At 32.4% G+C, this 17076-nt stretch overlaps 1 protein-coding gene across 2 annotated transcripts in view; it reads left to right on the plus strand.

Annotated features, from left to right (window-relative positions):
• The window catches only part of LOC139527501 (ankyrin-1-like), a 120825-nt gene that overhangs the window by 19423 nt on the left and 84326 nt on the right, over positions 1–17076 (plus strand). For both annotated transcript variants that reach the window (XM_071322995.1, XM_071322996.1), the window contains exons 7-8: positions 6775–6876; positions 10803–10904. In XM_071322995.1, the coding sequence (XP_071179096.1) occupies positions 6775–6876; positions 10803–10904 (204 nt within the window). The remainder of the gene's footprint in view (positions 1–6774; positions 6877–10802; positions 10905–17076) is intronic.

The following is a 17076-nucleotide window of genomic DNA, read 5'->3' on the forward strand; positions in this document are numbered from 1 at the left end:
AACAAGCATGTCCCTATAATGTTGATTATGCAATTTAATCATACTTATTTAATCAATTTAATCATACAAAGAACAAACCAATGAATTGGTTTCTGTCCAGGCCGATAAAGCTGCTAACAATATTATTATTGTTTGGCGTAAGTTTTAAATTGAGGTTCTGAAAAAAGAAATCACCAATTCACCAACATTCCAACTCCATTTTTAGAAAGCGACATTTGTAACAAACAAAAACTTTTAGCTACAACTTTACAAGCAGAACACAATACAATGAAAGTCTCAACATTGTATTGGCTTCCGAAGTTACACAAAACACCTTACAAATATAGACTTGTTTCGTCTTCAAGCCTTTGTTCCACTAATAAATTGTCTATTTTTCTTACCAGTACACTTGATTCAATCAAAAACCTGATTATAAATTGTTCAAATAAGGCCTTTGAAAATAGTGGAATTTATTACTTTTGGAGTGTCAAAAACTCGTTGGAAGTACTTGATAAACTGCATGCTTATATTGGTAATTTTGAATCTGTGCACAGTCTTTACCAAAAAATTCACACACCTAATTTGATGGGCATTTAAAAAGTCAGAATGTGAATATATATGTTCAAACTGTTTTAGGTCATTTTGTAGTTACAATTTTTTTTTAATAAACAAAAGAACTATGTCAATTGGTCATGCTTTGATACTATATCTACTCTTGAATTTTTACTAGACAACATTTTTGTTCGCTTTGGAGATTCCGTATATCGTATGGTTATCGGAGTTCCAATGAGGACTAACTGCTCAACACTTATTGTGGACCTATTTTTGCATTGCTATGCGTTACAATTGATGACAAAAATCATCAAAGACCCATCGAAACAACATCTGATACAAAAATTTAATAATACTTTTAGATATATGGATGATATATTAGTTCTCAATAATGACGACTTCAGTATATATACTAAAGAAATATATCCTGTTGAACTTACTTTAAATAAACCTAATACCAACAATGAACACTGCCCTCTCCGCGATCTTGATATCTATATCATAAACGGAAAGCTTAATACTAAAATGTATGATAAAAGATATGATTTTTCATTTCCTGTCGTAAATTATCCATTTTTAAATGGTGACGTTCCCTTGTCACTATCTTACGGTGTTTATATATCTCAACTTGTACGATTCGCTCTTGTACGTAACAACGTTTTAGATATAATGTTATATATGTATATACTCCCATTGACGATAATCATCTCATACAAGGATGGATGGGTGGCTGGGTAAACATAATAACGAATGTTGCTACGTTGAACTATAGGCAAACTTCGAATTACTTTATTTTCTCAGACTAACCCCTTAAGTAATACGAAAATCATGAGGGCATATATCCGTAAACCCTGCATTATGGGTATATGCCATCCAATCAAATTAAACGTAAACACACACCATGTGCTTGATATAAACACACACACTTGTTTATAGTAAAAAAATCACTTGATCGATACAACGTCATGTGACTTAACACCTTTAATAAATATTTGTATATTCTAATTCGCCAGCTCAAACGAATTTAAATTATTTAATAAATTAAACAACACATAAATAGGATAAGACTGCCTACAGCTGTACCAGCCTTTCGAAAGACAAAAAAGGCCAAGAAGATCTGAACAAAGAATAATACATATATAAAGTATATTTTTGAAAATTATATTCCCAAACTTTTAGACACAGTCAGTTATTCTTTAATATTTTCTCTTACATAGACATCTTTTGCTTTATCTGAAGCCAATCTACCATCCTTCTTAAATAATCTATCATGAATGCTAGCTGATGCAGCTGCAGTAGCTCCATCTGATCTAAAGCTATGTAATCCAAATTTGGACTTGATAAATGATAAAGGTTTAAGACATCTCAGTTCATAAGACTTAGATTTTTCACATAAATACATGGATTTGAATATATTATCTGAAGATGATGCGTCAATATTGGATAATAATAAATATTTTCCCAACATACTAACAGGGCATGTTTCTGTATCTGTTCTAGCAATTAAAACCTGTGTGCCTTCTCTATAATGATCAGTTTTGCTTTTCTGTATGAGCAAAGAGACATGTGTATCACTACATTTTAAATCAGATCTTTTTAAATATACCATTTAGGAAAATCTTAAAAACCCTGCATAGCTAATACGACACATACAACAAATTATAATTTTATAAGATTGTTACATAGACCATATTTATCAACAATTTTCCTTAAAATATCTGGCGCAATTGGTTCTTTTTTATGTACAATAACATTGTCCAATCTTTCTATGAGCTCCTTCTTTAACCGATATACACAACTGTGAATTACACGGATTGGGATAGCTAGCTAGTTTATGAGCCCAGCTTGTTGCATATTATGCTTCTTCAACCTTATAATACGAATTAAATGTCTATGATAAGTGTATTAAGTACAATGAAACATAAAAATCTGATGCTGGTAAAGGTTTGACGTAAGAATAGTTATTACAACACTTACAGAAATTGTTAAATGCATATGAATATTTTCTTTTGGTATTCTTTGCTTTCGAACGCACACAGAACTCAGGTAGGCAATTAGATAGATATGACAATTTTTGGTCGACTGGCTTAGGCAAGGATTTCAATACTCCACATGAAAAAATATCTGAAAAACGGGCATATGAAATAGAAATATAATTTACTATACTACTAGCTTACAATATATTTAAATGACCTTGCCAGATTTATTTTTCACACTGGTCATGCCAGGGAGACCTTGCCTATTAAATTTGGCCTTGTCATCAACATACGAGCTTGCCAATATATTGGCCTTATCTTTTGCTATGCCACCTTGCTCAACAGCCTTGTCGTAAATTCTTACGTGAACTCAGCATTCAATCTCATAGCTAAAACACATTGTCCAAACTGACGAGGAAGGCCATTTTGAAACTATCAAAGTGCCTCTAGCCGTACATTAACTCAAATATTTAATTGCTCTACAGACAACAGAAATTGGAGAAACAATCTAATTAACTTCATTATTCAAATATTGCGTAAACTCATCAACTGTTTCAACACCTGGACTCCAGAATTTAGAATTAAACCTGGGTAATGTTTTATTTAATTACTCGCAAACCTGTCCACAGTATGCGGACCTCAATACCATCTACAAATTAAAAAAAATCTATGTTTGTTCCCCAGTCTTTTATATCAATCATTTTTGAAATATAATCAGCTTTAGTATTTTAGATCTCGGAATCCAAACAACATCAAACGTTATATTCAATTCAGAACACAATTGAAAAATATTCATAACTATCTCTTGTAAATGCACTTTTGCACTTCCTTTCTGAATGATGAAGACTCAGTTATTATTATCTTTATGCCATTAACACATTTATTTCTAACAAAGACGTTTTCACAAATGATAAACATTCGGAAGCTTCTTGTTTATTTTTACCCATTCCAAGTCCATCATCTAAGTAAAGTACAATATCTACGCCATTTTCCCGCCAGTATTGTACGATTTGACGATTAGACATTTTGTAAAAAGATATGGAGCAGATGATAGACAAAAGACTAACACTATAAAACAGTAAAATTTATTGTCCAGCAAAATCATTAATATGTTTGTTGTTTAGTACATACGGCATAATGAAAATAACCAGACTTCTGATCAAATTTAAATTGATAGCAATCTTTGTTGAAATAGTTCCACGCCACTTTCAAGTCTTCAAATTGTATTCTTTCTTTTTTTAATAAAAACCATTCAGTTCACTTAAAATCAGACGTTTATTGCCCGAATTTTGTACTGCAACACTAAGCAGATTTACAACAAATGGTTGAAATGGAGTTTCAATAACAACAAACACCATGTGCTTGATATAAACACACTCACGTGTTTATAGTAAACAATCACTTCACCGTTACAACGTCATGTGACTTAATACCTTTAATATCTAGCTTAAAATATTTTCCCTATGGTCATGTCATTATAGGAGACCTCAACATCGTCGAAGACCGTGAGATCATAATCCGTCCTCCATCTATAATAGATTGGCAACAGTGTCGGCACATCATTAAAGACGCTGCTCTGTCTGCCTACTGTAAAAACTAGTGCAAACGTGAAAAATCTGACAAAAAATCTTAGACAGTTATTTGAATAAAATTATGAATACTGTTTATATTCGAATATCTCATTTAGAAAACAATTCTGAAAATAATAATAGGAACCATGCTATTCCCATTTATATAATAAAAAATAAAATCAAGGTACTCGCAGATCGGTTTGTGTTCGTACCGACAGACAAGGCAGCCAATAATGTAGTGTTTGTGTGACGCATATACTACACGGAAGTTCTTCAAAACGAAATTATCAATTCCTCTACATTCAGGTCAGTGCGCACCACAGAGAGTCAAATCGTTAACAAGAATACCACTGCCATTACCTAGCTTAAAGCATCTTCCGAACATTTGAAAGTCCCCACCATGTATTGGTTACCGAAATTACACAAAAAAAAACCATTTAAATTCCGTTTCATCTCCGCTTCGAGTAAGTGTTCTACTACTAATCTATCAGTGCTTCTATTTACCTCCTTTACTACTATCAAAGAACTGGTTATTAACTTTTGTAATAAAGCTTATGAAAATAATGGTATTAATTATCTTTGGGGTGTTGAACATTCTTTAGAGGTTTAATATAAAATACATGCTTTGATGGTCCTTATAATTCTGTTGACAGTTATGATTGTTCTACTCTGTACACTAATCTTCAACACAATGTTATTATGAAAAAGTTTTTGTATTTGATAAAATGGTCTTTCGAAAATTCTCATTGTAAATTTTTTTGCTGTAACTCGATTAAAGCCTTTTTCTGTAACCAAAAAGGAAAGAATGCTAGATACACTTACTGGAAATGTGAGGATGTGATTGAAGCTTTCTGCTAGAAAACATTTATGTACGTTTCGGCGATAAAGTGTATCGTCAGGTAGTAGGTATTCCTATGGGCACTTACTGTGCCCCTATAATAGCAGATTTATTTTTATATTGCTATGAATCTCAGTTTATGACCAAAATCAGTAAAGATCCATCATTGTTATATTTGGTTGATAAATTCAAAAATACCTAATGTTATCTGGAACGTAATCAATGCATCACTGGGAAATTGTTGTGTCAGGGATTTCGATACCATAGATTACTCAAAACTTTTACTAAATTCTTTCATAGATACAAAGATTTGATTAGTAAATTTGGCTGTACCTGGTATTTCACATCCTCAATTTTATGATAATTTTGTACTTAAAGTGATGTACTTTTGTTAATATTGACTTATACAAAAATATGATTTCAATGAAAAGACAAAATCAGGACATTTTTTTTTATCAAATTACGCCACTGTTTTGACCAACCAGTAACCTATCTTTTTTATTATATTTAAATTTACGAAACCATCCTGAGTTACCTAAAATACTGAATTAAAATACCGGCATTTAGTAACGAATAAGAACTATTAGAAGATTTTGTTTATGTCAACGAAGATGTAAACTTATAATGTTCAGGTTGTATTTAGACAATAACAATCAAAACCAAGGAGTAAAAAAAGACTCACAAAACCGAAGGACATTTACATCAACAGTTATAAATAATAATTAAGAAACAACACGCACTCCACTTAAAACCGGGAGGGAAATCAGGTGCTCCGGAAGGGTAAGCATTTCCTGCAACGTATACGGCACCCGTCGTGTTATGTCTTTGTTCACCTCGGTAATTAGAACAGTCAATCCCGATGTATCAAAATTATTGATTTTGAATACATACAAAGTCATATAGTTTTCTATATGAACAGATAAATCGGTCTCATCATCAAATGATTAGAATATGTTAGCAATCATTGATTTATTTACTGAATGTATATGCAACAGTATGCATCCTAATGTTTCAAAAGTGTTGATAACGAAAACGACTACACATTACGCCAACATGGATATCTTTAGAGTTTATCTTTGCTGATTATGTGATACACTCGTATGAATAATCATCGTATCATTGATGCCACCACAAACTGTGTAAACGCGCGGTTTCTGTTTTCCATTATAACACGGATGGAAACAAAAAAGTGAACGCACATTGACGTTCTATATCAACAGAAAGTTCAATGTAATGCTGAGTAAACGAGGCGTTTATATAAATTGCAGGTGAACGGTGTGTTTTTTTTAAATGTATGCTTGATCTACACTGTATGCGAAGAGTCCCTTTTCAACATAACAAATAATATCGATTTACGTCATATTAACTGAAACTAATATAACCGATCTTTCGCTGTAAACACAAATCTTCAACGAATAGACCGGCTGATCCTACAAAGCATTATCATGAAAAATAATTACTATATAGCCATTATGATTTCTGGAATAAAATTACCAATCTATTATTTTAAAATCTTAATAATCATGTGTTTGACGGAAGATAGCAATCAGATGTTCCAAGACATTATTGGATAAGTTGTAAAATTGCAAACTTAATAAATTTTTGTTTTCAATAAAGATCCCTGTTTGTTTGGATAATTTAAACCTCATGGACACCAATTGTGTACGTTTATTAGCTGTTTAAAAATCAAAATTTATAAGATACAGGATTTATCCAACATGTTAATTTATATGATGACATCGTTGTTGGCTAAATGTTATTTAGTTTCTCTTATTGACACTATCTTTAAGTATAATTTACTATAAAGTCGTTCATGTTTTGTATACATGATTTGCAAACTGCCAACTTTTAAATTCAGATAGGTGATAATGCCTTACACTTAGCTGCTAGAGATGGACAGTCCGACGTAGTGCAATGTTTACTAAAAAGAACAGATTTAGATCTTAATCAAGGAAATAGGGTATGTACTTTATTTGTTATAAGGATTGTTTACATCGAAAAGTTACAGAGTATGATTTCACTCTGACTCTTTGTCTCTCACTTTGAATCTATAGTATTTAGAATGATAAAATAATGAATGGGATGGATAATGAACATCATATGTAAATCAATTTGCGGCAAGTATTGCAAGAAAAGTGTATTAAATTTCATAACACTATGTCAATATCAAATGAGCTTGTAATTTGAAAACAGCCAATAATTTCATTTTCAAATACAACATCATGTTATCTAATCAGAATGAAACTGTATAAAACAATAGAAAAAAATATGTGGTATGAAAGCCAAATAGACACCTACCTGTCTACAAGAGACTACATGACATAAAAGTTAATTACCAAAGGTCACCGTAGACATTAAACAATGAGCCATACCGATTCCGAATAGTAAACTAAAATCGGCGAAAACCAAATATAATATAAAGCAGCAAATGATAACCACTGATTTCGATTTAACTTTGCAAAACTAGCTCATAGATAATTTAAATTTTTACCACTATTAACACACAAATAAACGCCAATATCTGAATAAAAAAAAAGAGACGGAAGATAACGAAGTGATGTTTGAACTGATAGGTCGAATACACACACACAGTCATAGGAAACATGACAAAACGACATAAAGAACGAACAACAAACTACAAAACACTACATAGAAAAATAGAGACTAAGTAACTAGACCCTCACGAACAACCGAAGTGATCGCAGGTGCTCCTGAAAGGTAAACAGTTGCTGCTTTGCTGGTATCACCCATGTGTTGGTCGTGATAGTTCACATGCGGTGATAAGTATAATTGGCTATGTAAGATCATGTAAGGAAAAGAGTTGTGGATGGTGGTTACGATATAACACTTTATAGTGTTCATATAACTTGTTATGCCCCCTTTAAGTTTTCAAAAGGATGACGTCAACTATAAAACTTGGAATCCTTAGTTTGAATAGCTTCCTTGTATGATACAACCCTATCTAATTGATTCAAGATAATATATACATGTACAAGCTCTGGAATATAGATGATGTCAGTTTTAACTAGGGATGTGAACTCAGTAAATATTAACTTATTTAGTACTCGCTCGCAAAATCATCTAAAAAATATATATAGAAAATTATTCCAATTTTATGTATTGTGTGTAGTTGTCTCATGGAATTAAAAGCCTCAACATTATTTCCTGGGACTAGTTAGTAGTAAGTTACCAAAGATACCAGGACTATAATAGATTATACAGTCCTTGGATGGTGTAAACTTCCCACTAACACCATACACCATTACACCATACACCATTACACCATTACACCATACAACATACACCATTACACCATTACACCATACACCTTGTACCAGTACACCATACACGTTACACCTTTGCACCATACACATAAAACATTACACCATACACCATTCGCCATTCTATCTACACGATCCGAAATTACACATAAAGCAATTACACTTCAAATATTAAGATTATTATTATTGTTTATGTTTACAATTCGAGAAAATGAAATAAAAAGAACTTCGTTTTTAACCAATGAAATGTCGTACACCATCATTCACACCATTCCCGATCACACGTTACACAATCACACAGTTCCTAAAACACCATTACACCATACACCATAGCACCATACACCTTACACCATTGCATCAAATGCCATACACCACTACACCATACACGTTTTTTTTGGGAGGTTTACACCATTCAAGGGCTGTAGTACCAGACATTTTATACCATAATTAATACGTTTCACAAATGATATCGGATATGTTCCTCACGTCGATACTACAAACTCCTTCCATTTCATGAATGTGACCTACCGAATAAGACTATTTACCGCATTTATTATCACATAATCAACACGACGGGTGCAACATGTGAAGCAGGATTTTCTTACCCTTCCGGCGTTTTTTGGTGGGGTTCGTGTTGTTTATTCTTTAGTTTTCTATGTTATGTCATGTGTACTATTGTTTGTCTGTTTGTCTGTTTCTTTTTAGCCATGGCGTTGTCAGTTTATTTTGGATTTATGAGTTTGACTGTCCCTCTGGTTTCTTTTGTCCCTCTTTTGTGTCTGTGTATTAGCTAACGGTGGACATTTTTACCCCTTCTTAAACTGTGGTTTACTGTTTACGTCGTCTAGTCTTTTAAGAACCGAACATGACCTTTTTTTCCGAATTAGTCAATTTGGGAGTGTGAATTCGCATTTTTATAAGACAATTGACGGTATTTGTTTATCGCACACTCATGTAGTTAGTGATGATGTTGTATTTGGAATTCTGATCGGATAATGTAAAATGTCTTATCGTTTAATTGTTATTGTAACTTTATTATTTCTGTTAATTTATACGATTTTAGTTATAGCAACTATATGCACACGATCTATTTGTGGATCGTGTTTTGATTTAGAAAGTATACCGACATAACAAGATAATACAATTAATGATTTAATTACTAACACAATTCTATATCGATTGTATTGTAATTGTTATTAAATACTTCAAACGACATGATTACGAACCTGATCTTGAATTGTAAATTTTTTGGGAAATTTACCTGTGACGTCACTTTTGTCGTTGATTCATTTGTGTGACATAAAGTTCGTGGTTCTGTTGTGCGGTTTTGGTGCGCTGTCTAAGAGTTGTTTTACGTGTTCATTTTTTTTTCTGTGGTTAGCTTTTCGAAATGAACTATGGTATAGTCTTTTTATTATGTGTATGTGTACCTGAATATAATGTTGTCATTTTAGTGTTATATTGAATATTACCCGGACAGGGCGATGTTTAACTATCCTCAAAACCATTTTTTTTCTTAAAATGTCCTGTACCGAAATTTTGTTTTACTTTTTGTTTTAAAAGTTTTTTTTTTAAAGTTCGTTTCTGTGTGTGTTGCATTGTCGATTATATTTTGTTGCACTTCAGTATTTATGTTGTTTCGTTGTTTTCCTCTTATTGTTAATTTGTTTCCCTCGGTTTTAATTTGCAACTTTTTTATTTGTTTTCTGTCTATCGCTTTACGACTTTCGAACAATGCGATTCTACTGTTGCCTTTATTTAGGTCGTAATTAATTCAATTGCAATAAGATGTTAATTTAGACTATGCTTCGTTGATTTATGGCAACTGTATAAGCAGTGATCCTATATCAAGTAAATAATGATAATTAAAAACCAGGATCATAATAATTGTGTACGCAAGACGCGCGTTTCGTCCACAAAACATTCACGAGTTCGAAATAGAAGAGCATTGAGGACTAATCATTCCGAAAGATAATTCAGAAAAATAAGTGCAATCTCTGGAATATTGTTGCTACATATAATTGACAAGTTCACATTTGAAAACCTACGATATTCTCTTTTGTCCAAAATCTACCATATTGTCAATTTATATGTATAGGTCAGAATATAAGCATATTTTACTGTATATGCAGAGACATTATTTCAAGTCCGATGGGATAGATTGATTCATCGATTTTTGCATACTTTGGTGAACTAGATGCATACTTTCATTTTTTTATAGAGATGATATCATTTATATAGCGGGAAAAGTGTCATCTGTTGTCATTCTCTTTGTGAATCTAGTGCATAAAGTCAGTATTATATGAATTATAAAATAACTCGATAGGGAGTGTACCATAGTTCGATCCTTTTGGAGTGTCAATTGTATGTTTTAAAACACGTCCACCAATCGAAAAAAATATGTTATGATTGATAAAAAACGGTGCTAAAGTTCATTAAGTAAATGTGTGGTTTTAAAATGATTGATACAAAACGGTCCTAAAGATCATAAGGTAAATGTGTGGTTTTAAAAGCGTAATAATTTTTTCTCATCATAAAATTAAGTTCTGTAGAGTAGTTCATTTTTCTGTATGATACTGTTTATATCGTCATCTTTTAATTTCAGGACGGTAACACCCCCCTACACTTAGCTGCATTAAGAGGTAATCTCCGAATAGTTCAATTGTTATTAGAAAGAACAGACACAGATCAAAATAAAGGAAACAAGGTATGGTATGAAATGTTCACTAGAATAGGTAATATTCTGAATTATTCTGCACTGTAACAGGTTTATTATGCAGTTTTGTATTTCTTGGGCCTATTAAAGGCAATTTGGAAATTATATCTAGTCTGGTTCATCTAGATTTAAAGTGATATTACATTTTTTTATCATCCTCTGCAACTATGATTTTTTGGTTTCGAGCCATTCAAAATCAAATTTGGCGAATATATAGTTATCAAATGTACCATGATGAATAAATTGAGAGGAACTTTAATAAATGTCATATGCATACCAAATTCGGCTTGTATTGCATTATCCTGTAAAATTTCATCAGAATGTGTCAAGGCTTCTCACAAATCAGTTTGGTTATTAAAAAAATCCACAAATAGAGTGGAATGGTTATGAAATTCCTAGCATAGCACTTGCTTTCGTGGTTTGCCTTTGTCAAAGTTACCTTCAAAAGAGATTGAAGATTCTATAGAGAATATTGAAAATTTGGTTGGATTGTTGTCTCCTTGACACATTCCCTATATCCATTCTCAATTTAAATACTATGGTAGTGGTATGATATAAATACTGCATGGAAGATCTTAAAAAATCCTGTACATTCACGACGGTGCACTACACAGAGAGTCAAATACTAAATAATCATAGCATTACCATGATTACCACACCTGGGGAATCGATGGCTGAGTTGTATAGGTGGTCGAGCTACTTTGTCACTAGCCTGTCAACACTGATGTTGTGAGTTCGTTCTGCACGGGTTACGTGCACTCGACTCTTATCGTCATTGACTAGGATTGTCAGTCTTCCTACCGAAGGTCGTTTTTTTTTCTTGGCACTCTGAATTCCGCCACCAATAAACTGACCGCCACGAAACAGCACAATAGTGTTGAAAGCGGCGTTAAACACCAGTCAATCAATCATTAATATACCTCATCATTTAGCCTCTTTTAACATATGCATGTTTGTACTATTAATTATAATTTCAGTGCTTTTAACTAATTTCCTTACTACTGTCAAAGAGGTCACCATAAATGGTTTGTAACACAGCATCTTCAAAAAATTGATTTACTTTTCATTGGAGTGGTATTGTTTGTTTAGATGATTTAAATAAAACTCGTGCAATTGATGATCATTCAAATTTGGTTGACAGCTTTGACCCTTAAACCCTCTACTCTACCGGTCAATACAAATAGCATAGACTGTTCAATATTAATAAATTGTCTTTTAGAAAAAATAGACTGCAATTTACTGATGTAACTCTTATAAAGCCTATGAAAAGAGTACATATATGCTAGATATATTGAATTGAAATGTATTGAGATCAAAGCGTACATACATGTACATGTTTTCTTTGAAAATGTTTCGACAATAAAGTGTATCGCGAGGGTATTTCTTTGGACACTACGTGGACCCACTCTTTTAGTCGCAATTCGTAGGAAAGGTGGCCATTTTCAAATTGGCAATGATTGGCGGAGGTTTGATTTCTGTAAAATACTTAAAAAAAATATATTAGTTAAGCTTTTAACACTCAAACTGATAAAAAAAAAGTGGCACTGCTTAAATCTAGATATAGGAAGATGTGGTGTGAGCGCCAGTGAGACAACTCTCCATCCAAATAACAATTTATAAAAGTAAACAATTATAGGTCTATGTACTGGTTTCAACACGGAGCCTTGGCTTACACCGAACAACAAGCTATAAAGGGCCCCAAAACTACTAGTGTAAAACCATTCAAACGGGAAAACCAACGGTCTAATCTATAATTAAAAAGGAGAAACGAGAAACACGTATAAATTACATCAACAAACTACTGCACATCAGAATCCTGACTTAGGACTAGTGCAAACATTTACATTATACATGTTATAACATTGCCATTTGAACAAAATGTTTTTAAATGTTACCCTTATTAAGTGGTCACCCGATCGACGATGTTCGGTGACATATTGCTTTTCATCTAATTCTTTTTGTCTTATTATTGTCATTCTTCGACCTAATTTTGTTAATACATGTCCAAGACCAAACAAGATGTCGACACGATATCGAATCGATATCGACAAACGAATACACAGTGAAAAACACTGTTGATATCGACAATTTCGGTACGATATCGAATCGATATGGACGAATGAAGATAGCAAGAAAATACATACAGTCGATATCGTTGATATCGACAATAGCAACACGATATCGAATCGATATCGAAAATTTTTGAATTAAAAAATGTACGAACAAACAACACGTCGATATCGACATAGAAAATGTTAAACCTCTCTCTGATGATATATGGTATATGGATATAAATTAAAGGAGAAAAAAAACATAATCTTAAAAGAAGAGTTGACAACCCAGGATTATCTAAGAAGGGCAAACAGAGGACAAAAGACAAACCCGGTAACAAATAAGACATACAAGGACTAACAACAACATTTGATATGGAAACTAAAAACAAATAAAAAACGCAGACCCCTAAATACTTGGGCGATAACACCATACATTTGTATTGCGTTAACACCTATGAATGGATGAATGTCAAGTTAAGATATTTTACATAATCTCTTAAATGCATTGCCAACATAGACAAAAATTGTATGTAAACTGGATTTTAAAAGAAAATTTACGGATTAACTTCAACCGGAGGAAACAAATTATAAACGCACATAGTCCCCCTTTGCCCTCCAACTTCGTACTTGTTTGGCTTTATAAATATCTTGATATGAGCGTCACTGATGAGTCTTATGTAGACGAAACGCGCGTCTGGCGTACTAAATTATAATCCTGGTACCTTTGATAACTATTGAATGATACAATCATTAATCACATTAGCCTCTTGCGTTGTCTAATGAAGATCTTCATAGTGTTAAATATCTTATACGATGTAGTTTTATTACTTAATAATCAACATAGAAATTTACATAAAACAACATCATCGACAAAATGGGTCCGTGTATATTTGCGGCCATTCCTTTTTCATTTTGAAATATCAAAAACAAAAAACGAGAGAGTTTTTATTTTTCGTTTTTGAGTTCTCGAAAACCAAAATGAAACACAAAAGTGTTTTCGTTTTTTGTTTTTAATTTCTCTAAAACAAAAACTGAAAACGAAAGTGTTTTCATTTTTTTGTTTTTGATTTCTCTAAAACCAGAGTAAAAATCAAAAGTGTTACCGTTTTTCGTTTTGGATTTTACTAAAGAAGAGTTTTGTACTAATTTTAATTATTTTTCAATTTGTAACGAAAAAATGATTTGCCTCCTTGTTTTACAGTCATTGATAGTAAATATTACCAATGTAAACACCCCGGTGTTCTTTCAACGTAATGTAGACAAAAAAGACCGCATGACTTCTGAATTGAACTACGGTAATAAAGTAATCAAAGACTTTCAAATCACCTTGCTTATATCTTTGATAACGAATAAATTATAATATTTAAATATTAAACGCATCACAAATTTAAATGGTACAATATAATATTAAATAAGGATGGTACAAATAAATAATTTGATGACAACATCACACTAACAAGGGAGGTAACTTCGTTTAAAACTGACAAGAAAACTAGCCCGGTCGTTAAAGTATACATATCATGCACAGCGGTTGTCGGATCAATATTAATTTAATCAAGAAAATGTCGATAAGGGTACGTGATCCTCAGTTTTTGGTTTAGAAAGGTTGATATAAAATTATTAGAATTGATGACCAAGGTCCATCCATCAGTATTTTACGAACATCTAGGACGATTGTGTGTTTTCTTTGACCAATTGATTAAAAAAAGAAATTTTCGCAATTTCACATTTCAAACTGGGACTAGCATTCAAATGTTTTGACGTTCGGAGACTTTTCGGTATTAGTTTTGCGTATTTTTGAAGGCTATATGGTGCCCTATACTAGAGGGCGTTGACTGGGGATTATGGAGTTGAGAATAGTGGACAATATATACAAATAATAGAGACAATGGACCAAGAAATAAATAAAATAGCTAGAATAATGGTGCCGAAATATAAAGAGAAGAGAATAATTGCCAACAAGTATAAAGAATAGAGAAAAATGGCCTAAAATATCAAAGGTACACAAATTAAGAACCCGGACTACAGACCATCATACTAGTTGCCACAATGCACATTAGTTTGCCTTTGAGAGATTTTTATTGGTTATTATACGGTTTCTTTTGATTTCAATGTCTATTAATTAAGATGCGAGCTTTTATTATTTGCCAACATTACATATCGCATTATGCAAAAAGACTATTATGCTTAGATATGCTTATATTTTGCAAACTACCATATATTTCCGGTAAGTACTCTGGCGTTGTTCAAATTATGGGATGTTTTTCGATTTCGAATTGATATCGTCGATATCGTCGATATCGACAACCAAGACAGAGGTTTCAAGCTGTTTTTCAAATTATGGGATGTTTGTCGATATTCAGGCCATGTGGATATTACAACATACATACGAAAAGTCGTGCATTGATATCGAATAGATATTATAGAAATCGTCGATATCGACACAATATCGTGTCTTTCACAAACCTAATTTTGTCTGGGAGTTTTCTCACAGCCAATCGAACCAATCATAATGGCTGGTCACTATAACAAGGAACCCTGACTTTAGAGTTGCAGTGCAACTAGGGAACTAAAAAATGGCTGCCATCACTATAGAAACAAAATGTTGAAAACATTAAGTTTTAGGGTTTGATGAATTATTTAGATATGCTTATATTTAAAATCATCATTCTTTTAAACAATGTATCTTGCCACTACATACTAGTTTTGGATGATTTTGAAAATGATCGGAACCTATTATGTTGCCATGGAAAATGCAAAAAACGTTTCAAAAATTTCAAAATCTTGTAAACTTGATCAAACTTCGCAGCGATAATTAGTGACGATTGTAGATGTGGCGTTTTGAGTTGGAATTTCCAAAATAGCTGCCGTTACCATGGAACCAATGCAAACATGGTCAAAATGCTTTAAAAACCTTAAAGTAGCTTTCACATTCTAAAAATGGTATGTCAAAACCATTGAAATATTGATGGTGTGTTCCCTCCAATGTAACAATGTGGCACCTGTCATGAAATTTTGGGATTAGTTTCTCTTACCATAAGGACCAGCAAATATATGATTGTTATCTGGCAAGTCTAGATTGGAGTTTTGACTTTTGAGTATCTACCATGGCCACCGTTGCAATATATCTGCAAAAATGTTTTTTTTTAAATTTACAGAAAGATGTGAAGCACTGAATATATGTGCATTCACTGTTTTAAATATTCGAAATAACTGCCGCTTAGTGGCAATGGAGGAAGAATGACATCCGCTATTGCTTGCAATGGCAAATCAAGTTATTATTATTATTCTACCTTTTTATTTTGGTATGCTTGTTATTAAAGCTATTAAATTTTAATACAATATACGTGTTCACTATAAACAGATTTTGGATGATTTTGACAATCATTTGAACCACTATATTGCTGTGAAAATTACAGCAATATTTTTAAAAATATCAAAATGCTCCTAACTTGTCGAAACGTTGACTGACATGTGTAGATGTGGTAATTGGCTTTTGAATTTTTAAAATTGCTGTCGTTACCGTGGACACAACGCAAAAATGTGAAAATTCTCAAAAAACCTTAAATTTGCTTAAAATGGTAGGTAAAATACATTGAACCTATGATGGTACATTGTATGTTCCCTTCAATGTACCAATGTTGAATCTGTCATTTAAACTTTAGATATTGGTTAGCGTTATTATATAGAAACAGCAAAAATGTCTAAAATTTCAAAAGGCTCTAAAGTTATTCAAACTCATTTTGAATGTTAACTGGCAAGTGTAGATAATACTTTTGACTCTGAAATTTCCAAATTGGCAAAATTGCTATGGAAACGGCAAATATGTGTAAAATTTCAAAATGCTCCAAATGTTCTGTCAATTTTCAAAAGATGTATAGCTAAGCATCTTTGTGCATTCACTGTTTGTAATTTTTGAAATGGCTGCCAATTAATTGCAATGGGGGAAGGTTGACATCCACTATTGCATGCAATTGCAATTCTTGTTAATATGTTTTTTCACACTTTTTTGTGCAGCTAATATCTCGGAATTTTATGAACTATCAATGGAACTATACAATAATATTAACTAGCATGTGCAGATTTGGAATTGAAGAATGGCATTTTAA

The sequence above is a fragment of the Mytilus edulis genome, chromosome 6, assembly GCF_963676685.1.
Source record: "Mytilus edulis chromosome 6, xbMytEdul2.2, whole genome shotgun sequence".
Lineage (NCBI taxonomy): Eukaryota > Metazoa > Mollusca > Bivalvia > Mytilida > Mytilidae > Mytilus > Mytilus edulis.